The 18,623-nt window shown below is 42.6% G+C and overlaps 1 protein-coding gene and 1 gene segment (V, D, J or C); both read left to right on the top strand.

Annotated features, from left to right (window-relative positions):
- The first annotated feature begins 1,229 nt into the window (after positions 1 to 1,229).
- On the top strand, positions 1,230 to 11,818 carry LOC120988654. The segment is given in 3 exon segments: positions 1,230 to 1,266; positions 2,354 to 2,728; positions 11,298 to 11,818. Coding segments are annotated over 3 exon segments (576 nt in total).
- A 196-nt stretch (positions 11,819 to 12,014) lies between these two features.
- Positions 12,015 to 17,427, top strand: LOC120986525 (2-acylglycerol O-acyltransferase 2-B-like). 2 transcript variants are annotated; one of them, XM_040415150.1, is made up of 6 exons: positions 12,015 to 12,628; positions 13,877 to 14,050; positions 14,596 to 14,800; positions 14,941 to 15,115; positions 15,197 to 15,396; positions 16,337 to 17,427. In XM_040415150.1, exons 1-6 carry the CDS (start codon positions 12,560 to 12,562, stop codon positions 16,489 to 16,491), a joined length of 978 nt encoding a protein of 325 aa, XP_040271084.1. In that variant the 5' UTR covers positions 12,015 to 12,559; the 3' UTR covers positions 16,492 to 17,427. The 2 variants fall into 2 exon arrangements, with proteins under 2 accessions (XP_040271084.1, XP_040271083.1); XM_040415149.1 differs by having other exon boundaries at positions 12,025 to 12,628; positions 13,872 to 14,050.
- Positions 17,428 to 18,623: the final 1,196 nt, after the last annotated feature.

Here is an 18,623-nt window from a genome sequence, read left to right as displayed (position 1 = left end):
TAAGTGGTAGAAAGCTCTGTTATAGTTTTACATGGGAGCCTACTATTTTAGACTGCCCCAAAAATTATGCCAATGGTGGACCTTCAGTCTTGGACCTCTACTTCTCACCTGAGCACGGAGGCCCCAGCACTTGGTCCCGTCAACTAAGTCTTTGGTTGACCTCCGACTCTTCATTCAAAGCATCAGTCATGGAGTCCCACAACTTTCTCAAAACTGTGGAATGTCCTGAAATAGATGAGGAACCATGTTTATGATCTTATGAGATCCCCCTCGATGTAGAGATTTAGATAATAAGTAGATATGAAGCAGTTCAACCTTAGGAAGAGTTGAAAAGAATAAGGAATAGATAAAGTGGGCGGAGAGATCAGGGCCTATGCAGACATGGATCCAGGTGGGAGATTAGATGACTCAGCTCCATAATACCCATAGGGCTGACCATGGTTGAAATCTCTTGCCCCCAGTTGCAGGACAAAGAGCAAATCCAGGCTATTAAAGTGAAATCTTGAGCAGACTAAGAGGACAGGAATATAAATAAGCATATAATATGGGCTGAAAGGCAGACTAAGAAAACAGACCGAAGATCTAACTGGAATATTAAAGTGATGAAACAAAGTTCATGACCTCAAGACGTTGTGAGGAAACTAGATCGATCACACGGATATTAAAAATGATTTAACAATTGTAAAATGTTTACGGATATTTCATCATGAGCAGGGACGTAGCTAAAGGCTCATGAGCCCTGGTGCAAGATTTCAGCTTGGGCCCCCCTTCCCTCAGTGCTTTGTGGCCAGGGAAGCATAAAAATTGAAACGGCAGCCCCCCTTGCCAATTTCTTGACCTATCCCCTTCCGTCCAGCCAGAGGTGTAACTTGACCAGCATACAGTTTCTATAATAAGACTAAGAGTTTTTGGGCCCCCTCAGGCTCCTGGGACCGGTAGCAACTGCCACCTCTGCACCCCCAATAGCTACGACTCTGGTCATAAGCCTTTCCTGTGGTTAACACATGACCAAGGAACGAGCTGTCATATGCTCTAACATAAGTTTTATTCAACCTCAGACATCCTGCATATACCTGTAAATACCAACTTGACCTAGAATCATTGAGGTGTAATATACATGTAGGCGGCAGGATGAAGGACACTATAGTATGGGCAAGTAAGGAGGAGCCTCCTGAACTCAATAATTATATTGTGACTAGAGAAAACTAATGTACAAGCAGAGCATAGAGATGAGGACTACCTGGATTATATCGGTTCTTCTCTCAGGTGAACGACACGGTCAAGAAAATAACAAACATTCATTTAGGCTTATCATCTTATATATAGTGATATGGACCATGCTGGTATAACCTGGGCATTTCCTGTATATAATTATATATGTACAGCTGGTATAAGTTATACATCTTCTTGTATATAGTGATATGGACCATGCTGGTATAACCTGGGCATTTCCTGTATATAATTATATATGTACAGCTGGTATAAGTTATACATCTTATTGTATATAGTGATATGGACCATGCTGGTATAAGCTGGGTATCTCCTGTATATAATTATATATGTACAGCTGGTATAAGTTATACATCTTCCTGTATATAGTGATATGGACCATGCTGGTATAAGCTGGGTATCTCCTGTATATAATTATATATGTACAGCTGGTATACGTTATACATCTTCTTGTATATAGTGATATGGACCATGCTGGTATAACCTGGGTATCTCCTGTATATAATTATATATGTACAGCTGGTATAAGTTATACATCTTCTTGTATATAGTGATATGGACCATGCTGGTATAACCTGGGAATCTCCTGTATATATTTATATATGTACAGCTGGTATAAGTTCTACATCTTATTGTATATAGTGATATGGAGCATGCTGGTATAACCTGGGCATCTTTTGTATATAATTATATATGTACAGTTGGTATAAGTTGTACATCTTCTTGTATCTAGTGATATGGACCATGCTGGTATAACGTGGGTATCTTTTGTATATAATTATATATGTACAGCTGGTATAAGTTATACATCTTCTTGTATATAGTAATATAGACCATGCTGGTATAACCTGGGCATCTCCTGTATATAATTATATATATAGATAACTGGTATAAGTTATACATCTTCTTGTATATAGTGATATAGACCATGCTGGTATAACCTGGGCATCTCCTGTATAGAATTATATATGTACAGCTGGTATAAGTTATACATCTTCTGTATATAGTGATATGGACCATGCTGGTATAACCTGGGTATCTCCTTTATATATGTATTTAATAGATATATATGAGATAGATAGATTTGAGATTTTTTAATTCTCAAATTATCTTGTTCTCCCAGGTTTTGTGTCTTCTTGGAACATCTCCCAGTGGCCAGATTCGGTTCATGTCTATGAAGGAGATCCCGTCGTCCTTCACTGCTCTTTTTCCCATCCTGCAGTATCTGCTGCTACCTTCTGGTGGTCTTGGAAGCATGTGGTTATCTATGAGTTCAAGACCATACAAGGCGTTGTGGAGAAAAACATAACAGACCTGTTTGACCCTCGGATGTCCCTCAAAACTGATTTGTCAGGAAGTAGCTATATAACTATCAGTAATGTGACTCCTGAGGACAGTTCTCTTTATATCTGTGCGATGACAATCTATAGCCCTCTTCCTGTAACCAACAGAAAAGGTAATGGGACCCTGGTCAGTGTGGTGAAAGGTCCCATCACAGGTCAGTGTCAATCCAGTTTTAATCTCCTATCTATAAAGCTTTCACTGTCCTAGATTACAAGAGATTTTTCTATTGTCCCTATTACGGGTCGCTCAACTACTCTTACGTTTTCTGCAGTCCCTTTCAACCTTCAATGCCACCCACAACCCTGAACAGCAGTAATAGTAACATCCTTTGCCATCAAGGACAATGAAGAGGTTTATGGTTACATCCCTGGTGGTCTAGAGCAATGAAAAGGTGTGCAGTTAAATTTCTGGTGGTCTAGGACAATAAAGAAGTTAATGGTTATATCCCTTATAGTGTAGTGCAGTTAAGAGGTTCATGGTTACAATCTTGGTGTTCTAGGGTAGTGAACAGGTTGATGGTTACATTTATGGTGGTCTAGGGCAGTAAATAGGTTTATAATTACATTGAGGCTAGCCCTGATCTAACACACCCCAACATGTTTGTACGGTTGGCAGATGAGGGGATGTCGGTTCAGGGACGGCACTGCTGCAGCCGGATACTTCCTCTGCCAGGAAGCAGGGGACCAGTAAGCAGGGGACCAGGAGAGCAGGGCAGGCCAGACAGGTGCTGGTAGTGGGAGACTCAATTATTAGGGGTACAGATAGGGCGATCTGTCACAAAGACCGGGATCGTCAAATGGTGTGTTGTCTTCCTGGCGCTCAAATTCGACACATCGCGGATCGGGTTGATGGATCACTGGGAGGGGCTGGAGAAGATCCAACAGTCATGGTCCATATCGGAACCAATAACAAAGTTAGGGGTAGGTGGAGAGTCCTTAAAAATGATTTTAGGGATTTAGGTCAAAAGCTTAGGGCAAGGACCTCAAAGGTAGTATTTTCCGAAATACTGCCTGTACCACGAGCCACACAAGAAAGGCAGCAGGAGATTAGGGAGGTTAACAAGTGGCTGAAGAACTGGTGTAGGAAGGAGGGGTTTGGGTTCCTGGAGAACTGGGCCGACTTCTTTCTCGGTTACAGGCTCTATCGTAGGGATGGGCTGCACCTCAATGGGGAAGGGCCAGCTGTGTTAGGGGAGAAGATGGCTAGAAGGTTGGAGGAGTGTTTAAACTAGGGACTGGAGGGGGAGGGTAATTACGTTGTAGAATGGGAAGATAGTGCAGATAGAGACCGGGGGCGAGGTAATGGGACTGGGGGAGGAATGGAAGGAGGGACTAGAACAGTTCAGAAGGAAAGGTGTAGGGTAAAACATATACATAAACCTCTTAATTGTATGTATACTAATGCCAGAAACCTGACAAAACTGGGGAGCTGGAATTAGTGATGTGTGAGGAGGACTATGACATAGTGGGAATAACTGAGACATGGCTGGATGATAGCTATGACTGGGCGGTTAATGTACAAGGTTACAGTCTGTTTAGAAAAAATCGCCAAAACTTGAGAGGTAAAGGGGTCTGCCTTTATATAAAGTCCTGTCTAAAGCCCACAGTCCGAGAAGATATAAGTGAGGGACATGAACATGTGGAGTCACTGTGGGTAGAAATACATGGAGGCAAAAACAATAATAAAATACTAATAGGAGTTTATTATAAACCACCTAATATATCAGAGTCCACAGAAAATCTACTACTAAACGAGATAGACGAGGCAGCAAATCATAATGAGGTGGTTATTATGGGGGACTTCAACTACCCAGATATAGACTGGGAAACTGAAACTTGTATATCTCATAAAGGAAACAGGTTTTTGGCAATGACCAAAGACAATTATCTCTCCCAATTGGTTCAGGACCCGACTAGAGGGACGGCCATACTGGACTCAGTATGAACCAATAGACCTGACAGAATTACAGACGTGCAGGTTGGTGGACACCTGGGAAATAGTGACCATAAAGTAATAACCTTCCAATTTTCATTTAAAAGAGTGTTTCTTTAGGGAGGAACAAAAATACCAAACTTCAAAAAAGCTAAATTTAGCCAACTAAGAGAGGCCATAGGCCTAACTAACTGGGACAAAGTCCTCAAAAATAAAAATAGAGCCACAAAATTGGATATTTTTAAAAGCATCCTAAAATCTAAGTATGAGAGGTACATACCGTATGGGAATAAAAGGTTAAGGAGCAAGAAAAAAACAATGTGGATACATAGAACTGTAAAGAAAGCAATACATGAAAAAAAGAAAGCGTTTAAATCACTAAAACAGGAGGGTAGCACGGAAGCACTGAAAAACTATAAGGAGAGAAAAATAGAATATGCAAAAAACAAATAAAAGCAGCAAAACTAGAGACCAAGAGATTCATTGCCAAAGAGAGCAAAACTAACCCCAAAATGTTTTTCAATTATATAAATGGTAAAAAGTATAAATCTGAAGGTGTCGGCCCTCTACAGAGTAATGAGGGGGGAGTTGCAGAGAGCGATGAGGAGAAAGCAAAGCTATTCAAATATTATTTTCTCCAATAAATTCACTGAAGAAAATAAACTGTCAGATGAAATGCAGAATGTAAAAGTTAATTCCCCATTAAATGTGCCCTGTCTGACACAGGAAGAAGTACATTGTCGTCTTAAAAAGATTAAAATATACAAATCGCCAGGACCAGATGGCATACACCCCCTTATCCTAAGAGAATTAAGTAATGTCATAGCCAGACCCTTTTTTCTGATATTTAAGGACTCTATACTGACAGGGAGTGTTCCACAGGATTGACGCATAACAAATGTAGTGCCAATATTCAAAAAGGGTCCAAAAACAGAGCCTGGAAACTATAGGCTGCTAAGTTTAACATCTGTCGTGGGTAAACTGTTTGAAGGTTTTCTAAGAGATGCCATCTTGGAGTACCTCAATGAAAATAAGCAAATAATGCCATATCAGCATGGCTTCATTAGGGATCGGTCATGTCAAACTAATTTAATCAGTTTCTATGAGGAGGTAAGTTCTAGACTTGACAGCGGCGAATCAATGGATGTCGTATATCTGGACTTCTCCAAAGCATTTGACACTGTACCACATAAAAGGTTAGTATATAAAATGAGAATGCTCGGACTGGGAGAAAACGTCTGTAAGTGGGTAAGTAACTGGCTCAGTGATAGAAAACAGAGGGTGACTATTAATGGTACACACTCAGATTGGGTCACTGTCACTAGTGGGGTACCTCAGGGGTCAGTATAGGGCCCTATTCTCTTCAATATATTTATTAATGATCTTGTAGAAGGCTTGCATAGTAAAATATCAATTTTTGCAGATGACACAAGAGAAGTGGCAGATGAGGTTTAACACTGACAAATGTAAGGTTATGCACATGGGAAGGAATAATGCAAGTCACCCGTACATACTAAATGGTAAAACACTGGGTAAAACTGACATGGAAAAAGACCTAGGAATTTTAGTGAACACCAAACTAAGCTGTAAAAACCAGAGTCAGGCAGCTGCTGCCAAGGCCAATAAGATAATGGGCTGCATCAAAAGGGGCATAGATGCCCGTGATGAGAACATAGTCCTACCACTTTATAAATCACTAGTCAGACCACACATGGAGTACTGTGTACAGTTCTGGGCTCATGTGAACAAGAATCACTGCGAAAGGTGCACCACAATGATATGCAACTGACAACAATGGCTAATCCCTCAAGCTTATGTTAAGAACTGAGACTTTAGCCAATGTATTCCTGTCAGGAACACATCGGAGCCCTTTTGCACCACTGTCAAGGTATCTCAGTGTGGCATGGGTTCCTACCACTAGACTACCTACGGTGTGTGAACACGGTCTGAGAGATGCTAAGATACAACTTACAGTCAAGCTCCCACATACCTCCATAGTGAATCACTCATGTAGTGGGAGAGATGATAAGGCTGTAAGCCTCGCCATGTGACACAGGCTACCAGGTACAACAGAAGGCTACTAGAAGTATGCAATGGCATCACCTTTCGCAGTGATTTATGTATTTTTATATTTGCATCCAAACATTATACCATCTTGTGTAGGATGCTTTTGTGGTGCATGTGGTCCGCTGCTGACATCCTCCATTGTATGCATTTTTGCCGGGGATTGCCGTTAGCAACGGATCACATGCGGAGGAATGGATCCCCCGGTTATAAACATGCCACAGTGTTTGGGGTTTTTGAGCATTTCCTCCCATTGAGGCCACTCTATTTCAGTTATTTTTGTCCTGTGAACAAGGCAGACATAGCAGAGCTGGGTACAGAGGAGGGCAACTAAAGTAATAACTGGAATGGGGGGACTACAATACCCTAAAAGATTATCAACATTAGGGTTATTCACTTTAGAAAAAAGACGACTGAGGGGAGATCTAATTACTATGTATAAATACCGTATTTTTCGCTTTATAAGACGCACCCGATGTTAAGACGCACCTAGATTTTTGAGGAGGAAAATAAGAAAAAAAATATTTGAACCAAAAGGTGTGCTTTTGCTGGGTTTTGAACTAATGGTGGTCTGTGGATGACGCACTGTTATGGGGGGACCTGTGGATGACGCACTGTTATGGGGGGACTTGTGGATGACGCACTGTTATGGGGGACCTGTGGATGACACTGTTATGGGGGGATCTGTGGATGACGCACTGTTATGGGGGGACCTGTGGATGACGCACTGTTATGGGGGGACTTGTGGATGACGCACTGTTATGGGGGACCTGTGGATGACACTGTTATGGGGGGATCTGTGGATGACGCACTGTTATGGGGGGACCTGTGGATGACGCACTGTTATGGGGGGACCTGTGGATGACGCACTGTTATGGGGGGACCTGTGGATGACGCACTGTTATGGGGGGACCTGTGGATGACACTGTTATGGGGGGACCTGTGGATGACACTGTTATGGGGGGGACCTGTGGATGACACTGTTATGGGGGGACCTGTGGATGACACTGTTATGGGGGGACCTGTGGATGACACTGTTATGGGGGGACCTGTGGATGACGCAGTTATGGGGGGACCTGTGGATGACACATTGTTATGAGGGGGATGTGTGGATGATACACTACTATGGGGGATGTAGCATCATATATAGCATCTTATGTAATGGGGGTCACTATTCACACAGGGACAATATACTGTGACACATATGATACTGTGACCAGCCTAAGATCATCTTATGCTGGTCACAGTATCATATGTGTCACAGTATATTGTCCCTGTGTGAATAGTGACCCCCATTACACCTCAGGGCACACAGTAGACTTTATATGTAAAATCTTTCAAATGCTCTGCTTTCTTCTAGACCAGTACTCACTATAAAAGCAGCACGTGACGTCACTCACTGAGTCAGTCACGCTCCTGCCAGCTTCATTAATGAAGTGGGAGGAGCATGACCGAGTGAGTGACGTCACGCGCCGGCTGGACCGCTGCTTTCATAGTGAGTACTGGTATAGAAGATAGCAGATTGTAATGAAGCAGTTTTTATATGTAAAGTCTATATTCTTCAAGCAGTATCTCTGCTTTTAACTAGGCTAGGGCAATCCTCTGTAGTGCAACTCACTATGAAAGCGGCAGGCAGGGCGGCATCGTAACCTCGCGATACTCACTCATTCACGCTCCTCCCACTTCATTCATGACGGAAGTGGGAGGAGCGTGAATAAGTGAGCATCGCAAGGTTACGCTGCCGCTCTGCCTGCCGCTTTCATAGTGAGTTGCACTACAGAGGATTGCCCTAGTTAAAAGCAGAGATACTGCTTGAAGATTATAGACTTTACATGTGAAAATTGCCGTGAGCGGGGTCCGATGTATTACAGTACAGTTACTGCACCGGGCCCCGCCACGAGTGTTGCCAGCCTCCGTCCCCTCCTCCCACCCCGCTGATACATTGCGGCTTGCGATGTATCAGCGTCACCAAAGTAAACATGGCAGTGTTCGCTTTATAAGACGCACTGCCATTTTCCCCCTACTTTTGGGGGGGAAAAAGTGCGTCTTATAAACCGAAAAATACAGTATATCAGGGGTCAGTACAGAGATCTATCCCATCATCTATTTATCGCCAGGACTGTGACTGTGACGAGGGGACATCCTCTGCGTCTGGAGGAAAGAAGGTTTGTACACAAACATAGAAGAGGATTCTTTACGGTAAGAGCAGTGAGACTATGGAGCTCTCTGCCTGAGGAGGTGGTGATGGTGAGTACAATAAAGGAATTCAAGAGGGGCCTGGATGTATTTCTGGAGTGTAATAATATTACAGGCTATGGCTACTAGAGAGGGGTCGTTGATCCAGGGAATTATTCTGATGCCTGATTGGAGTCGGGAAGGAATTTCTTTCCCCTAAAGTGAGGAAAATTGGCTTCTACCTCACAGTTTTTTTTTTTTTTGCCTTCCTCTGGATCAACTTGCAGGATAACAGGCCGAACTGGATGGACAAATGTCTTTTTTAGGCCTTATATACTATGTTACTATCCCTGGTGGTATAGGTTATTAAAGATGATCATGATTATATTCCTGATGGTCTAGGGTAGTAAAACGGTTCCTGGTTACTTCCTTAGTAGTCTAGGCCAGTAAAAAGAGTTAATGGTTACATCCCTGGTGGTCTAATGTAGTAGAAGAGTTAAAGTGATTATCTCAGGATTAGAAAACCTGTCGATATACCCTATTACAGGCATGGCCAACCTGCGGCTCTCCAGATGTTGTAAAACTACAACTCCGCCATGCCCTGCTGTAGGCTGATAGCTGTAGACTGTCCGGGCATGATGGGAGTTGTAGTTTTGCAACATCTGGAGAGCCTCAGGTTGGCCATCCCTGCCCTACTAGGTCATATGAACATCATCGATAGAGTTATCCAGTTACTTCCAAACTCCAACACCATCAGGAACCTTCAACCTTTGAGTGGTCTTCCACCAACCTGTGCCTGGTGCCTCTTTGAGGTGGTACTTAAAGCCTCTTGGGTCCGAATGCAAAATCTGTTTAAGGGCACTCCAGCCTACAACTTCCATGTAAAGGCTTACTGTCTTCCTATATGTTGGAAGGTCAATCAGGAACCAAGGACCGGGTATCATTTGCACCCATGTCCCATATTGGGTTAGACAGTAGGGGATCCAGCACTGACATTGCCTTCCCACAATCGTCAACTAGGGCATTATGCTTGGGAAGCAGCATAATGAAACCGGACTTCACTAGTTGCTGTCCCAAGGACATTTAGGACCACCCATCCAGTGGCTGCTAACGTCTCATTGTTGACAGTATTGCTCCTCACAGGAATATGGAGATCCAGAGTAGTCACTTCTAGACTGCAGAAATAGTTGCTATACAATGGCATTTGTGGGCACCATCTTGCAAAAAATAAATAAAATAAATGCTTAAAAAAAAGCCCCTAACTGATTAAAAATGGTCACGTCCTGATTGTTATATGGAAATATTCTCCCAAAGTCACAGAGGCTTTATCAAGGTATGTGTTTGTGTATGTCTATATGCCATCCTCTTCTCACATGCACCCATCACACACAATGCCAAGTACTGGGCTGCATGCCAGTCACGACTGACTGAATTCATTAGGCTGGCGCAAGCGTCCCTGTTGATCTGGTCCCGAGTGGCATGATATGAGGCACCTCCCTGATCACTTGTTTATTAGGCCCATCAATGTGTCATAATTTAGAAAAATGTACAAAATTTTACATACATTTCTGGCCAGGATCTACAGTATCCAGATCCATTTACTCGTGTACAGTTCTCTACAGGTACCAGTGGGCACAGGACATGTTCCTCCCAAAGTAAAGAGGGTAAAAACCTAGGCTTTTGATGAGATCCCCCAACACTCTTGTTAGATGTTGGACACATATAAGGATATGAAGCAGATTGGCTGGATAGGAAGTCTCTACTTCAGATTGTGCTGTCACTGCCTGCTGAGGGAGAGGCAGAGAGAGCTGAAAAAAGGAGCTCTATGTGAGTTCTACCATCTTCTTTGCTCATACATCAAACGCAATGCCAGGTCCTGGGCTAAATGTCAGTTATGACTGATTTAATGGATTAGGAAAGCACAAGCTCCCCCTGTTGACCTGGCCCTGGATGGCATGATGAGAGACAGCTCACTAATCATTATTCAATGAAGGACCTACAGTATATGAAATAATACAGAAAGGGTAAAAAAAAATGATAATTTCCAAAAATTTCGGGCCAGAATCTATCCAGATCAATCTACTCATATACAGTTCTCTACAGGTACCAATGGGTAAAGGATATGTTCCTCCCAAAGTAAACCTGAGCTTCCTTCTGATGCATGATAGGATTGACGCACCCACGGTAACTTTTGATGAGATTCCCCTACACCCTTGTGAGATGTTGGATGCATATATGAAGCAGATTGGCTGGATAGAAGTCTCTTCTTCAGATTGTGCTGTGACTGCCTGCTGAGGGAGAGGCAGAGAGAGCTGCTTCATGGTGGACACCAGTTGTGATTATGGACAATGGCAGGAATAGCTATAGCCTTGTTCTATCAAATGGGAGTGATAGGGTCCCAAACTTATGACCACTTATGATGTCTTCTTTGCTTCTGTCACCCCTCACAAGGCACATACCCTAAAGGACCAGAGCCCACCCCATGTTTATCACCACTGTGTATATAGGAGTATGTAATACATTGTGTATAGTTTATTTATTTCTCTTTTTAGGATCCTCATCATCTCCTCTGGAAAATACTACTTCGTTATCATCCCAGACCCTTCTAACATCTCTCCCTGCCCCCCTCTGCCTCATTCTCTTTCCTGCCTTCGTGTTCATTGTTGCATGCATTTGGTTGGGGAGCTGGATTTATGTGAAATTTGGGTTGTACTAAAGGAAACCATTGGCGTCTCTACCGTTACCTGCCCTGTTGTAATTTTTGAATTAGAGTTGAGTTATTCTTTTTTCCTTGACCTGTTTGATATTGTCGTGCATTTTTGCAGCTTATTTTCTAAGTCTGGTGTGAAAAGAAATCTAATGTGACACATGGAAACCATCAGCAAGCAGGTTGGGTGCTGTTTACAGGCAATTGTTTTTGGTTTTTATTGTAATTATGGCTTATGTGAACACTCAGCGCAGATCACCCGGTAAATACATGAACATCTTAATGAGGCCTCCTTGGTGACATTTGGTCGCCCCCTGGGTAAAACGGGGACACATCTGTGTCCAACGCACGACCTCAAGATTTTTTACGATTGCGTTAGCCACATGAATCATGTCCTTTACCAGCAGGAAACTGTCCTATATGCTACAAAAACAGACAAATAATAGAAAAAAACAACAAACAGCAGATCAGTCAACAGCTATCCTGCTTATTGATGGTAGAAATATTGTAGAAATGTTATGCACCATTCATGGGTGAGTCTTTCATATAATACGTAATCATTTACTGAATGCTAAATAATAAAAATTCTGATAATCTGACACGGTGCCGAATTATCAGAAATACTGGACTATTGAAATTGGGACTCAGTCCGGACTACCAGGTGATCTTCTATAATAATCTAGGTGAACTTCCCAGATTTCCGGATTAACAGGTGCCGGATCAATGGAGTTTTCCTGTGTATGTTAATCTTTTTTTTAATGTTTTATGAGCTTTTATGTTGCTTGTTTGCAGTCGCTGTGTGACATCTCTTGCACAGTTTGTGTCTGCACTTATCCCCCGTTGGCTCTGCTTCACAACTCTGCTACATCTTGCGCCAGTCATTTCTCAAACCTTCATCAACCAATGAGAGGGAGACTTCAGGAGGAGGTGACCTTGTTGCACTGGGGTCTCAGACAGACGGGGCCCCCCGGGGAGCAGTGGCACAGTTATATATGGCCGGGATGAGAGTGCTCGTCCTCTCTGACCCCCCTCCACACCTCCTTGATTGTCTCTTGTGTCTTTTACATCTCCCTCTAAGAATCATGTGGATCGATTTTGCCCCTTTAAATGTCCCCCTGGACAGGAGGCTGCAGACGGCGGCGGTGCTGCAGTGGACCTTCTCCTTCCTGGCCCTCGGTGAGTTCTGCCTTCAGTGTTAGGTCCTAGATCAGGCATCCTCAAACTGCGGCCCTCCAGCTGTTGCAAAACTACAACTCCCAGCATGCCCGAACAGCCTACAGGTACCAGCCTACAGCAGGGCATTGTGGGAGTTGTAGTTTTACAACAGCTGGAGGGCCGCAGTTTGAGGATGCCTGTCCTAGATGATCGCCCAGGCCATCAAGATCTCATCATGTATGACACTCTCTCATCACTCTCTCATCATCTTTCGTCTCACATCCCTCTCTCATTCTCTTCTCTCTTTCTCGCATGTCTCTGTCTAATCTCTCTCATTCTCTTCTGTCTCTTACTCATCTCTATCTAATCTCTCTCTAATCCCTGTCTCATTCTCCAGCTCAGTTCCCTCTCTCTCTCTCTCTCTCACACAGCTTTTCCCTCCCTCTATCTAATCTCTCTCTATTACTCTTTCATCTCTTATCCCTCTATCTCTCACATTCCTTTTATTCTCTTCCATGTTTCATCTCTGTCTAATCCCTCTCTAATCCCTCTCCCACTCTCTTCCCTCACTCATCTCTCTTTCTCTCTAATCAGTTTCACATCTTTCTCATTTCTTTATCTAATGTCTGTCTCTTTTTCTCTCTCGTCTCTCTTACGTCAGTCTTTTACATCTCTCATCTCTCTTTATCATTCTTCTCCATCATCTCTCTTATCCCTCTATTGAATCTCTTCTTCTGTCATCTCTCTGTCTAATCGCTCACTTGTATCTCTCTCATCCCTCTCCCACTCTCTCATTTGTCTCATTCCCCTATAACTTCCCTCTATCTAATCTCTGTCATCTGTCTCTGAACCCTCTTTCTCATCGCTCCCATCTCTGTGTCTCATTTCTCATCCCTCTCTCATCTCTCTCCATCCTTTTCTCTCTAACATCTCTCTCATGTGTACAATCATCCCTTTCTCTCTTTCCTTCTCTGTCTTCTCTCTCTTACATCCCATGCTTTACAAGTAGTTTTAGTTGCAGTACCGCGTCCAACCACATGGAGTGCTGGTAAAGTAACAGGACCCTGAGCTGCACACAGTGCTCTGCACCAGCCGCCATGTGGAGCCCAGTGGGGTAGAGGGGCTTGTTAGTCATTAAAGTCACTTTCCTCAATAGTTCTGGACGTATTGGGTGTTCACCTTTAATATGCAGATTGTCTATTGAATGCAGTGACAGATAAAGGTCAGTGAGCCCCTCTTCCTGCCTTAAGTCCTGATTTTTCAGCACAGTGCTCCCTGGTTCTCTACATCCTCCTGGTTTGCTCTCAGTACTGGGCCCTGGCCGTCCTCTACTCTGCATGGCTGTATATAGACTGGGACACCCCATCCACTGGTGGCCGGCGGTCGGAGTGGGTGCGGAGCTTGACCGTATGGAAGTATTTTGCCAATTACTTTCCTATAAAAGTGAGTAGAAAAATCACCAATAAAGACCTATGATATTTCCAGTGTTAACCTGTTAATTACTCTCCCTAAATATCTATCTATCTATCTATCTCTCTCTAATATCTATCTACCTAATATCTATCTCATATCTATCTATATATCTATCTATCTATCTATCTATCTATCTATCTATCTATCTCTCATATCTATCTACCTACATCTATCTCATATCTATCTATCTATCTATCTATCTATCTATCTATCTATCTATAGTCTATCTTTCCATCTATCTATCTATCTATCTATCTATCTATCTATCTAATCTATGTATCTATCTATCTATCTATCTATCTATCTATCTATCTAATATCTAACTCATATCTATCTATCTATCTTATATCTATCTATCTATCTATCTATCTATCTTATATCTATCTATCTATCTATCTATCTATCTATCTATCTATCTATCTATCAATCTATGTCTATCTGTCATATGTTAAAGAGGAGATATCAGGAAAGAGAATGTATTCACTTGTATGTGCTCCTTGTGGCCTGTCTTACAGCTGGTCCGGACCGCTCCTCTCAGCCCCCATCTAAATTATATTTTTGGATTTCACCCTCACGGGATTCTTGCAATTGGAGCATTTGGAAATTTTTGCACTGAAGGAACGGGATTTTCAAGCCTCTTCCCAAGCCTTAATCCACATCTCCTAATGCTGCCAGGCTGGTTCCGGGTCCCATTCTTTCGAGAATTGCTCATGCGTTTGTGTAAGTAGACTGATTTAGAACCCCCAATAATCTTCCTTAGACTCATCTTGTCCATCTCTACATCCTTTCACTTTCTGGACCATCAACTTGTTTTTCTACATATCTCACCAACTTCTCATGGTCAGTGTCCTGAATTCCAGGTCTTGTATCATCTGACAAAAGAAGTGCCTCCTACCTGCTCTCTAAGAAGAATGCAGGGCAAGCTCTGGTCATAGCAGTTGGAGGTCCTCCTGAAGCTCTAGATGCAAAACCTGGAGAAATGACCCTTCAAATCCTAAAGAGAATTGGCTTCATTAAACTTGCTTTGACCCATGGGTAAGAAAAAGTGACCACTATTATGGAGTGGAGACCATTTCTTGTGTTTACGATGCTCATGACCCTTGTTCTTCTCTACAGGGCCCATCTGGTTCCGGTTTTATCATTTGGGGAGAACAATCTCTATTATCAGGTCAATAATCCACCTGGGTCCCTGCTTCGAAACACCCAAGAGAAGCTGCAAAGATTTATAGGACTAGCATTACCCCTGTTCCATGGGCGAGGAGTGTTCCAGTATAGCTTGGGGCTACTTCCACATAGAAGACCAGTGTATACAGTAGGTAAGTAGAATATTTATCATGGAGGATACTACTACTATCAACATATAACCATTTGTTCTTAGCTATGGTAACAGTTTTCTTTATTCTAGGACCTTCTGTGTTGAGTGTTTATGAAATATTGTTTTTGTAGTTTCGCTCTTCTTGGTCTTTATTTCCAGATTCCAATTCACCTTGTTTTCCCAAGTGTCTAGAAGATTAGACACTTAGTGGAAAACAAATTTGGACCTCTATTGTCACTTATAAGAGCCCAAGAAACAACATGACACAGTTTTGGGACCTCAGGGGTAGGGTCTTGGGGGTAACTAAAATTTTTTGAACCCCATCCACACAAATGACCCCAGAAATAGAATGTGTTAAATATGAAAAATGTGCACCCAGAGATAAATATTGTGCCACCATATCTGCCCCAGAAATATACTGTATTGTGATATGTGCTGCCCAAATGAATACTGTGCTACCATACCCAATAAGACCCAAAAATTCATGAATTCAGAGTAATTCCCAGAGTAGACCCCTAAATAAATTCAGATGCAGGACCAGATCCCTGAATTGATTTTGGGGATCTCGTTAGGGATCTGGAATAATTTTGCGGTCGCACCTTCCATGCCCCATCTAATTTTTCCACCTACAGGTGTATGTCTGGTTTCAGGTATGGTACCATTGTTGCAGCATGCTGTTATTATTTGTTAGCCGTTGTGGTGTTATAATTCACATGGACCTGGTGATTGTTTGGACAGGGCCTGCCATTTTTAACTAATGTCCCTTTTGAGTGGGTCTACTGGTTGTTGACTTTAAAATCTTTGGTTCCCCATGGAATCAGGTGGAACTGATAATGAATTGTTCTACATTATACACAACCTGTACTGAGAGTAGAGTAGTGGTTTGATATTGATGCAGTAGTATTTTTAGCTTCACTCCTAATCTCCACTCTCTCTTTCAGTGGGGACTCCCATCCCAGTTGTAAAAAACCCATCTCCTTCTCCTGAGGACATCATAGCCCTCCACACTCTCTATGTAGAAAAGCTGAAGGATCTATTTGAGACCCACAAGGTGAAGTATGGAATTGAAAAAGAATGTCAACTCGTTCTCTGCTGAAGTGGCTACCAAGATTTACGAGATGATGTATATATATTCTTCATTGTGTCTGCTCTACTCTTGAGTCTATGGAGTGGAGATCTTTGGAGAGTTCTTGGAGTATCTTCATTCCTTTAATTTGCTGTTGGAGAAGACCTTATGGACCATCTGTAGCAAGATATATTGTCAGATATGCTTTATATCATAGTAGCTTCAGCTGATATTAGTAACTTTCTGTGAACTACTGTTGAACAACATCTAGATCGATGATCTTACTATACACTCTCGAAAGCACTGATGAACTGTTGCTTTGGCCAAACATATACATTCAACAGTGTAGGGGTGTTAAGTGGACATCTCTGAAACCTAAGGGAGGACTTTATGTGACCTGGGCCTCTAGAGGTCAATGTCATGGGCTCCTTACCATGATACAGTGACCCATGGGCCATTATGTCCATGAAATAGATCCATGTGAGGAGCCCTTATCACTTTTATCTTTTTCTTGAAGGCCTTACACTTAAGTTTTGTGGAGTGGTCTAACAGACCAAAGGGTTGTGATGCCCTTCTGGTCACAGGCCGTTGGGTACTGCTCTAATGCTCATCTCTGCTGGTTCAATAGCATCTACCAGGGAAATTGATTAAACCTGCCCAGGAATCTTGCTATAACCAATGTAGAGGTAGCAGTGGCACTCAAACTCTGGTCTCTAGAGGGGTCCAAAAGGGCGCCTCTGCCACTGAAGACTGAGATATAAATTACACATGGTGGTGGGGTAGGCCAAAGTACATGAAGTTATGCCTTTGAACTTGCCAAACAACTGGCCCTTCAAAAACATCATCACCAATAGGTGTAAGTCCTTCTTGGAGATCTTGGAAAAACTGAGATTTGCCCAGTTGTTTTTATTGGGAACGGACCATTATTTGGTGCATATGCAGATAGGCCAGATTATTGTTTTGCAAATAAAACAAATTCTGAAAGTTTTCCTGGAAGCAAAATGTGACACGAAGGTTGTATTCGCATGTGGTTGTGTATTTGTTTTTTGTCCTACAGTCATTTCTAGTTCCAGCATTTTACATGTGCCATTAGTCAGGCCATTAGGATGCAATGTGTTCGTTATAATCTGCTTTATGTCAAGTAATCCTGTGCCGGAGGTAAGAATCGATCGACAGAAAGGACATTGAAGAAGGACAATGCAAAGCGCATGGTGTGAGAAAGGAAGGGACTGAATCTAAGGAGGAGCAAATAGGGTCACTCCCATGCTGGCAAGCAATGGTAATGCACATGGTGATTGTGGCACAAGTTTTCGTGAGATGTTATACAAAAAACTTTTTGAATGTCACTTCCTATTGAAAGAGAAAGAAAATAAAAAGTGGATGTGTGCTGACAAAAGGGTCGAGTGCTGCTTCTTGCCTCAAATTATTGGTGTGAAACAATGAATTGCAGCAGTGAGGAATCATATATATTATGCATCTTATAACACTATTGATACATCTCCCCCGCTATCTATATTTCTTGGGTTGGGGTAATTCTAAGAATTCAAACTATCTTGGTCATGCACACCATTATTTTAATTATATCAATGCAAAAAAAATACTGCTCACCCTTTTTATCTTCTTTGCTCACCTCTCTGCAGCTCTGGTCTCGTCCTTTTCTGTAGGAGGGCAGCAGCTCATCCCATGTGACCATCAAGAACCTGAATCTCCCAGGAGAGTGTTGCAGTCAGCTCATAGACACACAGCCATAGTCATTCTACTACACCGCTGTGCTGTGTAATGCCCCCGAGCACCTTCTCTACAGTCTAGAGAGAGATAGGGACGAAGGTATGAAAGGTGTCTGGTCCGCTTCACTATGGGATCACTACTCTGGTACTGAGAGCAGGGAAGCTACTGAGCGTGTCAGTCCACTACTGAATGCAGGAGAAGGTGGACTAGAAGAATAAACAGCAGGGGGCGCTACATCAGAGGAAAATTGAATCTAGAGATGACTTGTAACGTTGCTGCTTATCTAGTTATCCTTACCCTAGCCCAGTGATGGTAAACCTTTTAGGGACAGAGTGCCCAAACTGCAACGCAAAACCTACTTATTTAACACAGTGTGCCAACACAGCAATTTAACCTGAAAACTGAGGTTTTCATTTAGAAAAACAACCAATACA

This window comes from Bufo bufo, chromosome 1 (genome assembly GCF_905171765.1).
Source record: "Bufo bufo chromosome 1, aBufBuf1.1, whole genome shotgun sequence".
Taxonomy (NCBI): Eukaryota; Metazoa; Chordata; class Amphibia; order Anura; family Bufonidae; genus Bufo; species Bufo bufo.
This window is presented reverse-complemented; position numbering and strand designations above follow the sequence as displayed.